Source organism: Saccopteryx leptura, chromosome 2, assembly GCF_036850995.1.
Source record: "Saccopteryx leptura isolate mSacLep1 chromosome 2, mSacLep1_pri_phased_curated, whole genome shotgun sequence".
Taxonomy (NCBI): Eukaryota; Metazoa; Chordata; class Mammalia; order Chiroptera; family Emballonuridae; genus Saccopteryx; species Saccopteryx leptura.
In genome coordinates this window covers 378,108,122-378,123,092 of record NC_089504.1, presented here as the reverse complement: position 1 = coordinate 378,123,092, position 14,971 = coordinate 378,108,122, and the positions used below count along the sequence as shown (strand labels likewise).

The following is a 14,971-nucleotide window of genomic DNA, read 5'->3' as shown; positions in this document are numbered from 1 at the left end:
GTCAAACCAATAGATGATTCCATGGCAGTTGGCAGCCTTGTCAACAGATACAGGAGTGTGAAGATTGGATGTATCTTCCTTGTCCCACAGACTATTTCAGCTGCTGCCACAGCCAATGCCTCAGCCATCACCAAGAGTCTAGATTGTCCTTTCTTCCAACGGCTAATGAAATCAGAGAAAAGACACGTGAGATATTAGTGGTGGTCTGAACTTGAAATCTCCACTCACAATGGTGCACATATCGATCAGAAAACTACAGGCCATTAACATGCTTTTGAGTTCCCTGGTCTTAGTTTTCTTGGTGTTTGGCATTTTCACTGATGAATGGGCTTCACTGAAGGTTGAAGGAGCAGACAATATGAAAAGGCAGAATCCATGGTTGGTCTCTACTATTTGGCCAAATGGTAAGAACTATATCATAGAAAGATGGGTGGATAGGGAGGGTTCATCTTTCCTGTCTTCTGTTTACCTTACCAGCTTACTTGTTATTTTCTGGTGCAATTTCCTCAGGCTGCAGTATGCCCACTTCCATAATCAACACAGTCAAAGCAGAGTCCAAAATCTTACCATTTCTGTTTTGGAGAAAAGTTTAAAAGTTCACAGACTTACTTGTGGACAGTTGAGAAGCCTTGGCAGTAGCAGCAGGGTGACCAGCACATCAGGAGCATAAGCGTAACTGACAACTAGGAAAGTCGGTGATATTGACACCAGAGGTGGACAGGATAAATTGCAGTCTTTCATAAGAAATGAGTTCTGAGAAAAGGAAGGAATAGAAAGAAGCTTATAGAGATACCAAGATAGAGAATGGTTTCTTCCTGTTCTCTCTCCCATTCAGCTTACAGTTCCCTGCTTCTTTATTTCCCACCCCGTCCCCTTTATTATTTAAACCAGTGGTAGTCAACCTGGTCCCTACTGCCCACTCGTGGGCGTTCCAGCTTTCATGGTGGGCGGTAGCGGAGCAACCAAAGTATAAATAAAAAGATAGATTTAACTATAGTAAGTTGTTTTATAAAGATTTATTCTGCCAAACTTAGCGAAAATCCAACATAAAGTACTTGGTAAGTAATTATTATTATATGCTTTAACTTGCTGTAACTCTGCTTTATAAATTTTATAAAGTAAAGTTACTTCCCTACTTTATAAATCACCATTACTGTGGAACCGGTGGGCGGTTAGAAAATTTTACTACTAACAAAGATACAAAAGTGGGCGGTAGGTATAAAAAGATTGACTACCCCTGATTTAAACCAATCTTCCACTCCATTCCAACTTTTACTTAGAGATTTGTGGCCCCTGTGTGGAAATCAGCTTAGAAGAAACATCGGTCCTTATCTCAGTATGGTTTCTGCTTTCCAACAGATGACCTGAAAGCGGTCAGGATCATGATGTATTTGATCCTCGGCTTGTCCTGCTACCATAACTTCTTTCTGGGACTGGAATTCACCTATATGGTTACTCCAACTAAATGTGTCTTCTTTATCACTATATTCACTAGTGTCTCCACAGGTAACTTCCTGGCTCCCCTTATACACACTTAGATCTATACTTGGTTTATGGGTCCAGCCAGTGGTGGGAGTCAAATATTGATAATTTAACCATTTTCCCCAATGATCGTTTATGTATAAAAAAAGATATACCGAAAGATAGCTTATTATTTCATGCACTTAGTACTTAAATAAGAAAAATAAAAGAGGTACACAAAACTAAATTATGTTATAAGAAAGAGTTTTAAGATGTTAATGAAAAAATATTAAATAATATCTGACAAAAGACAATAAAACTCTTATTTAAGGTATTTCCATATTGCATAACACAAATGACAGCTTGTCATCCCCTGGTTGTTTGACACTTTTTCTCTTAACGTTACTGAAGTAACAAACATGAGAATGAAGTATTTCATCAAAGGTAAAATGAGTTTTATGAAATGAATACATAAATATTACAAGCATAGTTCTGTCAAATTTTTTTCTCCTATGCACGGAATGAACATTACTATGGGTGCTTAGAATATGCTGTTGCACAGATGAACGTTAAAAAAGAGTGAGGAATGTAAATTTGTGATTTCCACATTGGATGGCTGCCCAGGTCCTACCTTAGAACCCTGATTACAAGTACCATTTAACAACCAGTTTTTTGAACTCAACAAAAAGTTAGGTATGTGTTCTGCCGGACCGGTGAGAACTGGCTGAATTCCACCACTGGGTCCATCCTGTTGTTTTTGACTGTGTGGCCTTCCCAGTTTTTAGGCTCAGATATGCAGCTTCTGAATTGAATCAACCACTAAAGTGGGATTGGTTCTTGGATAAAGTGCATTTGTACAGGGTAGAGGCTTAGATGTCAGGCGTGTCTGGGGTTAAGATGAGTAGAAGAGCCAAGCTTCCTTCTACAGAGGGGCATTTTCTTCTGTTTCAACATCAGGTGTCTTTTTGATCTCTGCACTCCTGCTGTATCACCTGAAGCTACAGCAAGGCCTGTTCGTGTACTACTCTTACTTTAAGTTCACCTGGGTCATTTTCACAGCCTACTTAAGTGCTTCCTTTCTCATTGCCTCTGGTAAGTGTCTTCAGGGCCCCTAATGGGTGATAGAACCAAGCTATTCCTGATAGAGTGAAAGGATGGAAAAAGGGGATGTGGAGAAAGGTCCCACGGGCTTAAGTTCCAAGTGGAATCACTCTCTGATGACAATTGTTAGAAGGGTAGAGTGAGAGATGAAGACTGTGTGAAATGTTCCATATACTTGCCTCAGAGGGCAGCTCCTTATTTACACCTTTTCTACTGTCCTTTCATCCTTTCAGAGAAAAGATAACCATCAGAGTAAAATCTGAGGACGGTGGCTAACATGGACTGTTCACTTAGGCTGAGAAGGGCAGGAACCCTGAGCGTTCACTGTAGTGCCAAAGCAGTTTTAGGTCAGAGAGAAGCAATATCTAACACTTAAGTGTTCAGCCACTAACACTGGAGGTCTTTCTTTCTTATTTATGCTTCCAAAAAATATGTTTTTTCACTTAGAAATTTCTATCTCAGAAGCATGTAGTTTTTCAAAAAGCATCCTCAATTTTGTTTAGTTGAGAAGAGTTTAAGCTATTCTGCATACACTTTTAGTGCTTTTCACGAAAGCATCCCCCTTCCAGATGGCTTGGGGCAGTACAATGGGACCCACTGGGCTTTAGGTCAGGTCCCTCTATCAACAAAGAGGGAAATGATTTTGTGATTCTCTATTGTTTCTTCATTGTCCTCCTCTGGCTTCTCTTTTCCCCAGGAGTCTTCTCCCTCCTAGAGTACAAGGAGCTAATGAAAATTTGTGAGATTCTCAAAAATTCTGCCAGAGAAGGGGAGGATACAGAGCAATCTAAGAAATTCACCCAAGTTCTTTCGCCAGAAGAAAACATTGAAATGCCTTATAGTATTTTCCTTGTATCCACTCAATATTCAGACGAAATTATTCCAAAGGCATCACAGATCCAAAAACGCCGTGTAACTTGGGCTCAGTGATTTGATAATGTATTGCTCAGTATATGCTCATCTTAATACAAACAGTTTGTGTGTATGTACAGGGTGCATTTCCAACAGTGCTCACTGTGTTTGGCACTATGTAAATGACTATGACACGGTTGGGGTCTGAAAAAAGATCCAGAATATGGCTTTTTAAAAAGCCCTGTCTGCTGAGCTGTTTCTTCTATTTGTTCTCACCATTTAACACTTCTTAGAATAAATATTATATAAGTAATATTTGCTGTGTTGTTAACTCTATACATCACAAATATTTAGAGTAATAGGTAATATCTTTTGTTTCTTTTGTGAAATATTCCAAACATTCACAAAAAATATAAAATAATATAATAAACACCTGTGTACACATTACCCAACTTTATGACATTTTAATATTATATTCTATTTGCTTTATTTTTTGTTTTTTTTTAAAATTATGGTTGACATTCAAGATTATGTTGTATTAGTTACAGGTGTACAGCATAGAAATTAGACATTTATATGATTCATAAACTCATCTCCCTGATAAATCTAGTGTAACCACCAGGCACCATACATAGTTATTACAATATTAATGAATATATTCTTTAAGCTGTACTTTACATCCCCATGACTGTTTTGTAATGAACAATTTGTACTTTTTAAAACCTTCACCTTTTTCAACCAGTCTTTCAACTCACCTCCCCTTTGGCAACCATCAATTTGTTCTTTGTTATTAATGAGTCTGTTGCTGTCTTGTTTGTTCATCAGAGTTCACATGTAAGTGAAAACATATATTTGTCTTTCTGTGTCTCACTATTTTCACTGAGCATAATGCTCTCCAGTTGTATCCACACTGTCACTAACAATAAGATTTTATTTCTTGTCTTTATGTATCACATCTTCTTTATCCAATCATCTACTGAGGATCATTTTGGTTGTTTCCATGTCTTGACCACCATAAATAATGCTGCAGTGAACATAAGGATGCATACATCATTGTAAATAAGTATTTTCAAATTGGGGGGGGGATATCCAAGAAGAGGGGTTGGTGGGCCATATGATAACTCTATTTTTTTTTTTTTACAGAGACAGAGAGAGAGTCAGAGGGAGGGATAGATAGGAACAGAAAAACAGGAACAGAGAGAGATGAGAAGCATCAATCATTAGTTTTTCGTTGCAACACCTTAGTTGTTCATTGATTGCTTTCTCGTATGTGCCTTGACCGGGAGCCTTCAGCAGACCGAGTAACCCCTTGCTTGAGCCAGCGACCTTGGGTCCAAGCTGGTGAGCTTTGCTCAAACCAGATGAGCTCACGCTCAAGCTGGCAACCTCAGGGTCTCGAACCTGGGTCCTCCAAATCCCAATCCGATGCTCTATCCACTGCGCCAGCTCCTGGTCAGGCTGATAACTCTATTCTTAACTTTTGAAAAAACTCCATAGTATTTTCCATAGTGGTTGTATCAGTTTACATTCCTACCAGCAGTGAATGAGAATTCCTTTTCCCCCCACAACAGTGGAATACTACTCAGCCATAGGAAAAGATGAAATACTGCCATTGCGACAACATGGATGGAGATCTTAAGAATATCATGCTAAGCGAAATAATTCAGACAGAAAACATTAAGAACTATACAATATTATTCATATGTAGAGTATAAAACTGAAAGCAACAAACAAACAAACAAAACAAACAGAAAATCGTATGCACAGACAACAGTATGGTGATTACCAGAGGGAAGAAGGACAGGGGATTAGTAAAGGGTAAAGAGGGTCAAATATATGGTGATAGAAGAGGATTTGACCGTGGGTGGTGGGCACACAGAGCAATATGCAGATCAGGTATCATAGAAATGTACACTTGAATTGTATATCATCTTCTTATCCAAGTCACTCAATCAATTTAATACATTTAATTCTATTTAATGGTTGAGTCATATTCCATTTCATATATAAATATATACCACATCTTCTTTATTTAATTGTCTATTGGTGAGCACTTAGGTTACATCCATATCCTGACTATTGTGAACAATGTTGCAATAAGCATAAGGATTAATATATCTTCTCAAATTTGTGTTTTAGTTTCTTTGAGTAAATACCCCATAGTGGAATTGCTGGGTCATAAGGCAATTTTATTCTTAATTTTTTGAGAACCCTCCATATTGTTTTACATAGTAGCTGCACCAATCTGTATTTCCCTTTTCTCCACACCTTTGCCAACACTTGTTTGCTCATTTATTGATGATAACTATTCCAAAGGTTTGAGGTGATATCTCATTGTGGTTATAATTTTCATTTCTCTGATGATTAGTGATGCTGAGTATTTTATTTTGTTTTATTTTTTGATGCTGAGTACTTTAAAAAAATTATTTATTGCCTGACTGGGCAGTGGCACAGTGGATAGAGTGTTGGACTGGGGTGTGGAAGACCGAGGTTCGAGACCCCAAGTTCGCCAGCTTGAGCGTGGGCTCATCTGGTTTGAGCAAAGCTCACCAGCTTGGACCCAAGGTCGCTGGCTCGAGCAAGGGGTTACTCGGTCTGCTGTAGCCCCACGGTCAAGGCACATAAGAGAAAGAAATCAATGAACAACTAAAGTGCCACAATAAAAAATTGATGCATCTCATCTCTCTCCGTTCCTGTCTGTCTGTCCCTATCTATCCCTCTCTCCAACTCTCTCTCTGTCTCTGTCAAAAAAAAAAATTACTTATTGATTTTAGTGAGATAGGAAGGGGGGAGGGAGGGAGAGAGAGAGAAACATTGATCTATTTTTGTATGGGCCCTGACTGGCGAATTGAACTGGCAACCTCTGTGTTTCAGGACGATTCCTAACCAACTGAGCTATCCAGCCAGGGCACAACATCTTTACATATGACTGTCGGTCATCTGTATGTCTTCTTTCAAAAAGTGTCTATTCAGTGTTAGGTTCAGGTCCAGGGCCCCCTACCAAAAGCTTCAATTAGCCAGGTTAAACTTAGGTGACTCTGTCCCAGGGAATTTCTTGGATCTTGGGTAGCTCTCACAACTCTCCACCAGTAAATCACCTCCCATCACTTATCAAAACATTCTCTTATTCAGCCATTATTCCCCAATCCTCAGACCTCCTGCCAGTTAATCACCTCTTATTAATTACCTAAACATTCTGTTCTTAGTGATAAACCATCATCCTGCCCAAAAATTCCTCTCCAAAACTAACCTTCTTGCTAAGCCTTGCTTACTAACCCTATAAAATCTTAAATGCCCAGACACTTGGGGCTGACACCACTAAAGTCTCAGCCCATCTGCCTGACCAGGTGGTGGCGCAGTGGATAGAGCGTCGGACTGGGATGCGGAAGACCCGGGTTCGGGACCCCGAGGTCCCCAGCTTGAGCGCGGCTCATCTGGTTTTAGCAAAAGCCCACCAGCTTGGACCCAAGGTCACTGGCCCCAGCAAGGGGTTACTTGGTCTGCTGAAGGCCCGCGGTCAAGGCACATGTGAGAGAGCAATCAATGAACAACTAAGGTGTTGCAACACGCAACGAAAAACTAATAATTGATGCTTCTCATCTCTCTTCATTCCTGTCTGTCTGTCCCTGACTATCCTTCTCTCTGACTCACTGTCTCTGTAAAAAATAAATAAATAAATAAAATTAAAAAAAAAAAAAGTCTCAGCCCATCTGCTCACAGATGCCCCAATCAATTGTTTTATCCCCGCATTTGGCCTGTCTTCCTTCTCGATGTGACCTAACATTCAGATTCTTTGCCCATTTTTTAATTGGATTGTTTTTTTTTAGTGTTGAGTTTTATAAGTTCTTTATAGATTTTAGATATTAATCCCTTGTTAGATGTTTTGGTAACTATGTTCTTCCATTTAGTGGATTGTCTCTTCATTTTGTTGATGGTTTCCTTTGCTGTGCAAAAACTTTTTAGTTTCATGTATTACCATTTGTTTATTATTTTATTTTATTTTATTTTATTTTCCCTTGCCTGAGGAGATAGATCAGAAAAAATATTGCTATGAGAAATGTCCAAGATATTACTGCCTATATTTTCCTCTAGAGTTTTTATGGTTTCAAGTATAATAGTTAAGTCTAATCATTTTGAGTTTATTTTTATGTATGGCGTAAGTAGGTGTTCTAGTTTCATCTTTTGGCATGTATCTGTCCAGTTTTTCCGACACTATTTATTGATTATACTATCTTTATCCTATTGTATATCCTTGTCTCCTTTGTCAAATATTAATTGACCATATAGGCGTGGGTTGATTTCTGGGCTCTCTATTCTGTTCCAATTATCTATATGTCTGTTTTTATACCATTACAATGTTGTTTTGATTATTATGGCCTTGTAGTATAGTCTTCTATTCTGTAATCATACTGTGTACTTGAATTAAACTGAGATTGATGAAGAACCATACATCTGTCCCAGGTGAAATAATTGGCAGGATATATTTGCAGAAATGGTCTAGCTTTATGTTCTACTGTCCATTCGTCTGGGTCTGAAGGTAGTCAATAATGTTTTCCAGAAGTAAACTTGCTCATTTCTACATTACCACAGACAGCCCTGTGTTCAATGGTGATATTTAGGTCCAAGAAACTTATATTATCTTCTGTCTCAAAAAATGTTGCTGTTGTCTCTGCAAAATATCTTGATTATATCACTTGTCTTTTATATCCTTATAATAAGTAAACCTTGTTATTTGATTGACTGGTGTCCTTACCTAGTGTTTTATATCTAATATTTGCAGCTAACTAGCACCAAGCAGGTGAAAAATAACTTGTTTTTATTTGGTGGATAATTTAACAAGGATTTCAGGCTAAGAAAAAAATGTTTCTTTCTGTCTCATTGTAATTTTCTGTTTGCACTTCTTGCTCTATCCATATTGGAGTAAATCTGGGCACTTACATGACAAACAGAGACCAGAACCAGCCGATGCTATTAAATTGTATATTCTCTTCTTTCTCCGCAGCAGTAAGAAGCATCTCTGCTAATCCCCATCATCTTGCTGTCTGCTGGGATATACCCTGAATTCTCTTCCATCACTTTCAAATAGAATGCCACCAATCTATATGTGCTTTAACTCTATTACAGTGATTTCCTCTTTGAGTCCACGGAAGACAATAATTCTTTGTGTGTGTGTGTGTGGCAGAGACAGGGAGAGTCAGAGAGAGGGACAGATAGGGACAGACAGACAGGAAGGGAGAGAGATGAGAAGCATTAGTTCTCCGTTGTGGCTCCTTAGTTGTTCATTGACTGATTTCTCATATGTGCCTTGGCCGGGGGGCTAAAGCAGACCGAGTGACCCTTTGCTTGAGCCAGTGACCTTGGGCTCAAGCTGGTGAGCCTTGCTCAAACCAGATGAACTCTTGCTTAAGCTGGCGACCTCGGGGTCTTAAACCCGGGTCCTCCACATCCCAGTCTGATGCTATATCCACTTCACCACTGCCTGGTCAGGCAAAACAATAATTCTTAAACACAGAATATTTTTATATAACCTTGGTCTTTCTTTAGATATTAATCCCCCAAGTTGGGCATCTTATTGAACAAAGGAATAATTAGTTACTTGGTATAATAACATCATCAAAAATAAAGAGGAAACTTGACCAGTAGTGGCGCAGTGGATAAAGTATCAACCTGAAACACTGAGGTCACTGTTTCCAAACCCTGGGCTTGCCTGGTCAAGGCACATATGGGAGTTGATGCTTCCTGCTCATCCCCCAATTCTAAAATACATAAATAAAAATAAATAAAAAAAAGAAAATAAAGAGAAAGAAACTGATTAAAGTTTAATTTAAAAAAACCAATTTCTTTTGTAAAATAGACTTTAGTAGAATAATAAAAAATTCATTTGGCACATATCCTACACATTTATCTACATTTATATTCAATATATTTACTGCTTTTTTTTTCTGTGTGTATACGTTGTTTTTATAAAGCATGTAATTTTACTACACTGTGCCAATAAGATAGACTTACTGCAAGCAAGAGTAGTTGGGGTAGCTCAGAGAATTAAATGAATCAATGAAAACTAGACCTGTGGAAGGGTGGGAACCGGGGCGGGTCCAGAGGCCTCAGCCAGAAGGGTTTATGGAGCTGCCTCAGGACACCGCCTTCGGATGATTCAGCCTCAGCTGCTGTTTCTTCCATGTGTCTGGCTCCAGGTTCTTATCTGACTTCTTTGGCTGGGTCACATGGCAAGCTCTGTGGCCAGGATACAAGGTATAGTAGAATAGAGGCAGGCAGTTACCCAAAAGGTAGGGCAAAGGCCTGTTGCCAGGAGAAAGGGGGAAGACACCTGATGAGAAGCCAAAAATCACTTTAAGCTGTCATTGGAAGTGTCTGTTTTATGCTAGCTGGCATTTATAAAAGCTCCTAAGTTAAATGCCTTGCCTACTCAATATTATGGAGAGAAGGGGCTGCCGAATTTCTCACTGAATGCATTTAGTTACCATTTTTGTTTTTTATTCATAGATGGATTCATTTATTCCAATGAATCCTGAGTACCAATTATTTCAGGCAGGGTAATCATTATTTGCCAGAGAGGTCACTCTGGGGGCGGTCAGACAAACTCTCTGCTAAAAACAAACAAACAAATAAACAAAAACAAAAATTACCTTAGTCTAGGCCAGGGGTCCCAAACTTTTTAGATAGGGGGCCAGTTCACTGTCCCTCAGACCATTGGAGGGTCAGACTATAAAAAAAACTATGAACAAATCCCTATGCACACTGCACATATTTTATTTTAAAGTAAAAAAACAAAAAGGGAACAAATACAATATTTAAAATAAAGAACAAGTAAATTTAAATCAACAAACTGACCAGTATTTCAATGGGAACTATGGTTCTCTCACTGACCACCAATGAAAGAGGTGCCCCTTCCGGAAGTGCAGCTGGGGGCCAGATAAATGGCCTCAGGGGGCCGCATGTGGCCTGTGGGCCGTAGTTTGGGGACCCCTGGTCTAGGCCCTGGCCAGTTGGCTCAGTGGATAGAGCATTGGCCCGGCATGTGGATGTCCAGGGTTCGATCTCCAGTCAGGGTACACATGAGAAGGGGGAGAGGAAAGGGTGGTGAAGCAAATGGTCGCTTCTCCTATGTGCCCTGACCGGGAATTGAACCCGGGAGTTCACACACTGGGCTGACACTCTACCACTGAGCCAGCTGGCCAGCTGGCGAGGGTTGACTGTTCTCTTTTGTACTTATTTATGCTTCTGTTTTGCCTAAAGCATAGTTACTGTCATTGGTGACAATTGCTCCTTTTTATCAAAAATCAGCATCTTGTAAGAAATTTCTGATGAACAGCTAAGTGATTTTGTGATGCCAAATGACTTCAGAAAGAGTTTGGAGGCTTTGGTAGAAAAAAATTATGAAGAGGGATTTATTCAAGGGTCTCAGAGTTTGCAAACTGTAAGCACAGATAGGCAAAAACCCAGGACTGTTCCAAAGAAGAAAGAAAATTTAAATGTATTTATAACTAAAGTGCATTTTTAAAAAGTTATCAGTCTTGCATTCTTAGCCCTAAGATTAGGCCAGGACAGTTATCAGTCAGATGACAGGCAGTCAGTAAGATGAATGCCCAGAAGATGGGTATCAGGAAGCCTGATCATGTCTGGTGGTCAGGAAAATGGATGTGAAGTAATTGGGTAGCTGGCATACATAAGTTCTTGAAGGGAATTGTATATCCAGGCATTGAAGCAGAACTGGAAGGTTCGAAAACAATTTAAGTTCCTAGGCTAGTTAGAATAAAAATGGCCTCTTGACTCATGTCTCGATCTTCATAATGTTAGTAATTTTAGCAGCTTGGTTCAAGCCGCTTCATTTTTTTCTTTTCTTTTCTTTTTTTTTGTATTTTTCCAGTTAGAAGCAGGGAGGCAGTCAGATAGACTCCCTGCATGCGCCCAACTGGGATCCACCCAACATGCCCACCAGGGGGTGATGTTCTGCCCATCTGGGGCGTAGTTCTGTTGAGGCTGGAGACATTTTAGTGCCTGAGGTGGAGGCCACGGATCTGTCCTCAGTGCCCGGGCTAACTTTGCTCCAATGAAGCCTTGGCTGCAGGAGGGGAAGAGAGAGAGATAGAGAGGAAGGAGAAGGGGAAGGGTGGAGAAGCAGATGGGTACATCTCCTGTGTACGCTGGCCGGGAATCGAACTCAGGACTTCCACACACCGGGCCGATGCTCTACAGCTGAACCAACCGACTGGGGCCCAAGTGGCTTCATTTTATATATCCACTGTCTTTCCTCTTCTTCCCTCAATGATGGCAGCCATTATTCCTGTCTGGAAGTAAAGCTGTTTAGATCTCTCCAAATCAGGGCATATGAATTACATCGATAGGTACTGAAGTAAAGTGGGTACTGTTCTCATAATGCATAGACTCCTCTCATTTTATGCAAATATGCTCTTTATATTCAAAAGAAGACAATTTCCTTAAAATGATATTATTTTTATTGATCATAATCAAGTAGGATAAGGATTGTGTGGCACAGAGCCCAAGTTAACAGTCCTAAATCCTAGAAAAAATTATTAATCTCCTTTGTAAAAGTCTATACTAATATAGCAGTTCTACTACATGAAAGCCTCAGGAACTTAGAGTCCTTCTCTCTTGTTGTTTTTCCATTTCTTTTTTATTTTTTAATTTTAATTTAATTTAATTTTTTTTAATAAATAAACTTTTATTTTAATGGGGTGACATCAATAAATCAGGGTACAGATATTCAAAGAAAACATGTCCAGGTTATCTTGTGATTCAATTCTGTTGCATACCCATCACCAGATTGTCAGATTGTCCTCAGTCACCTTCTATCTAGTTTTCTTTGTGCCCCTCACCCACCCCTCTCCCTCCTTCCCTCCCCCCGCCCCCCATAACCACCACACTCTTGTCCATGTCTCTTAGTCTCGTTTTTATGTCCCACCAATGTATGAAATCCTGCAGTCCTTGTTTTTTTCTGATTTACTTATTTCACTCCGTATAATGTTATCAAGATCCCACCATTTTGTTGTAAGTGATCCGATGTCATCATTTCTTATGGCTGAATAGAATACCATGGTGTGTATGTGCCACATCTTCTTTATCTAGTCTTCTATTTTTTTTTTTTTACAGTGATTAAAGCCTTTAAGCAAACTCTTGGCCAATACAGCAAGAATCCATAAAAGAGTAGTGTCCTTAACATGTTCACCAAGTCCAAGTTGGCCCCAACACCATGCCAAATCCCTGAAAAATGCAACCCAACCCCAGTTCAGTCTGTTAGGAGCTGTCACAAGGAGCAGGAGTCCAGGAAAAGTCCACATCCAGGAAAAGTTCGCATGGCACTGGAATTGTTGTTACAATTCTATACTTTGCAGCTCACGTCCAAGTCCCAATGACCGCTGCTTCTAGCTGGTAATGATTCAGGTAGACTGGAAAAGCCATTTGCAGCATGTGTGGAGATGGAGCTTCTGTTCTCCTCTGCCTGGAGAGATGAGACCAGGTTGCTTTTCCCTGGAGCTCTGTGACTGTGGCTTGGTAAAGAGAACCTTGGGATACACTAAGCAGTCTCGGTGTGGCTTCTTCAGTGTTCCTTGGTTGAAGAGTCCTCTTAGTTTAGTCCAAGTTGGTTTTTCCAGATGATAGTTCTTAAAATTAGTTTGTAATCCACTTTGGTTCTGGGAGGTGGATGTTGGTACGTCCGCCTACTCCAGCGCCATCTTGTCTTCTCTTACCACACCTGTTTTTGAGGGCAGATCTAGCACAAGAAGGAAGGGTGTTTTTCCATTTTTATGGGTTATCACCATAGTCCTCATGGTCCAACATGGCTCAGAATATATCTGCATTTCCACCAGTGAGTGGGAAGAAGGGAAGAGGAGGGGAGGCCATATTTTTTTCTTTAAAAGGGTGTGATGAAGTGTTGCACATATGATTTCTTGTATCCCATGGGCCAAAATTTAGCATGGGGTCACATCTAGCATTAAGGGAGGCTAGGAAATGTTTTTATTCTGAATGATCACAAACTTGGGTAAACTTGGACTAAACTTGAAAATCAATATTGGAGAATACTTAGCAACAGTAAGTTGCAAAGACAGGATTTTGGGTGGAGATACCTAATTTAAAGTAGCCTCTGTTAATTCTCTGTTGCACTAATGTAAAGCCAGTAGCCACAGCCACCATCACAGCCGCCTGGCCCATGCAAGTTCGCATTTTATTTGGACAGACGGTAATGAAACAACGGAGCCAAGTACTGGTGGGCCATTAGCTTTAATTCTAGCTTGCACCGCAGGCAAGGAATACACACAGTGGGAAAACACTTCCCTTTCCATTCAGAGCTCCCAAAGCCACTGACATATCTGAGTTTCCTAGAATCAAAGGTTTCTACCTCACCAGCCTTATTCACCTCTGTTCCCATCTCCTTCTCTCTGCACAAACTCTGCACAAATGGCTTCTCCTTCAGCACTCTGCCATCTTGGCTGCTTCTCCTCTCCTCCACGTGGACTTTCTCTGCCCTGCTACAGCATGGGCTCCTCTGCTCCATTTTATAGTGTAGAAACCAAAATCTTTAATCCAATATACAAGCAAGGAAGTCTCTGATACAAAGCCACTTACCTGAGGCATAAATGAGATTCCTCATAAGAGTGTACCACCCTCTTGGCCCTGGCCGGTTGGCTCAGTGGTAGAGCGTCGGCCTGGCGTGCGGAAGTCCCAGGTTCGATTCCTGGCCAGGGCACACAGGAGAGGCGCCCATCTGCTTCTCCACCCCCCCCTCCTTCCTCTCTGTCTCTCTCTTCCCCTCCCGCAGCCGAGGCTCCATTGGAGCAAAAAGATGGCCCGGGCGCTGGGGATGGCTCCTTGGCCTCTGCCCCAGGTGCTAGAGTGGCTCTGGTCGCGACAGAGCGACGCCCTGGATGGGCAGAGCATCGCCCCCTGGTGGGCGTGCCGGGTGGATCCCGGTCAGGCGTATGCGGGAGTCTATCTAACTGCCTCCCCGTTTCCAGCTTCAGAAAAATACAAAAAAATAAATAAATTAATTAATTAAAAAAAAAGAGTGTACCACCCTCTATCATGCAATAGTCAAGGGTGTGGGGAAAAGTTTAGTCTAAAAACTAAGCCTTATGCTATAAGGACCCTGCCTGCTTAAAGCCTGTGTCCCCCACACCTAATGCAAACTATAAGCGAGCAAGCATATACATCATATTTGCAAACTTATTTGACCCACAACTAACCACATGTTTTATTTTCTTTAAGCACTTCTATTACTGGATATTTTCTTAGGTATTTATTTGTTTATTGAATATTTCCTTCTTCTGCAATGTAATCCCCAAGTGAGTAAAAATTTTTGTCTGGTCATTACCTTAATGCCAATCTAGAACAATGCCTTGCATATAGTAGAAGTCTGATAAATATATGTTGACTAAAAAAATGAATTAAATGTTTTGCTTCCAAAGGTTTGATCACTGGATTCATTAAATAGTTTATATGAAAAGAGTGAAATTATTCATTGTGTTTAAACAAAATATAAATAACCAGTAAAAATGCATTCATATTTTTAATAGCC

At 40.3% G+C, this 14,971-nt stretch overlaps 1 protein-coding gene across 1 annotated transcript; it reads left to right on the top strand.

Moving 5' to 3' along the window:
* The first annotated feature begins 229 nt into the window (after window positions 1-229).
* Window positions 230-3,492, top strand: TMEM225 (transmembrane protein 225). Its single transcript, XM_066364615.1, has 4 exons — window positions 230-404; window positions 1,360-1,506; window positions 2,419-2,553; window positions 3,260-3,492. The coding sequence occupies exons 1-4, from the start codon at window positions 230-232 to the stop codon at window positions 3,490-3,492; spliced, it is 690 nt and encodes a 229-aa protein (XP_066220712.1).
* The last annotated feature ends 11,479 nt before the right edge of the window (window positions 3,493-14,971 follow it).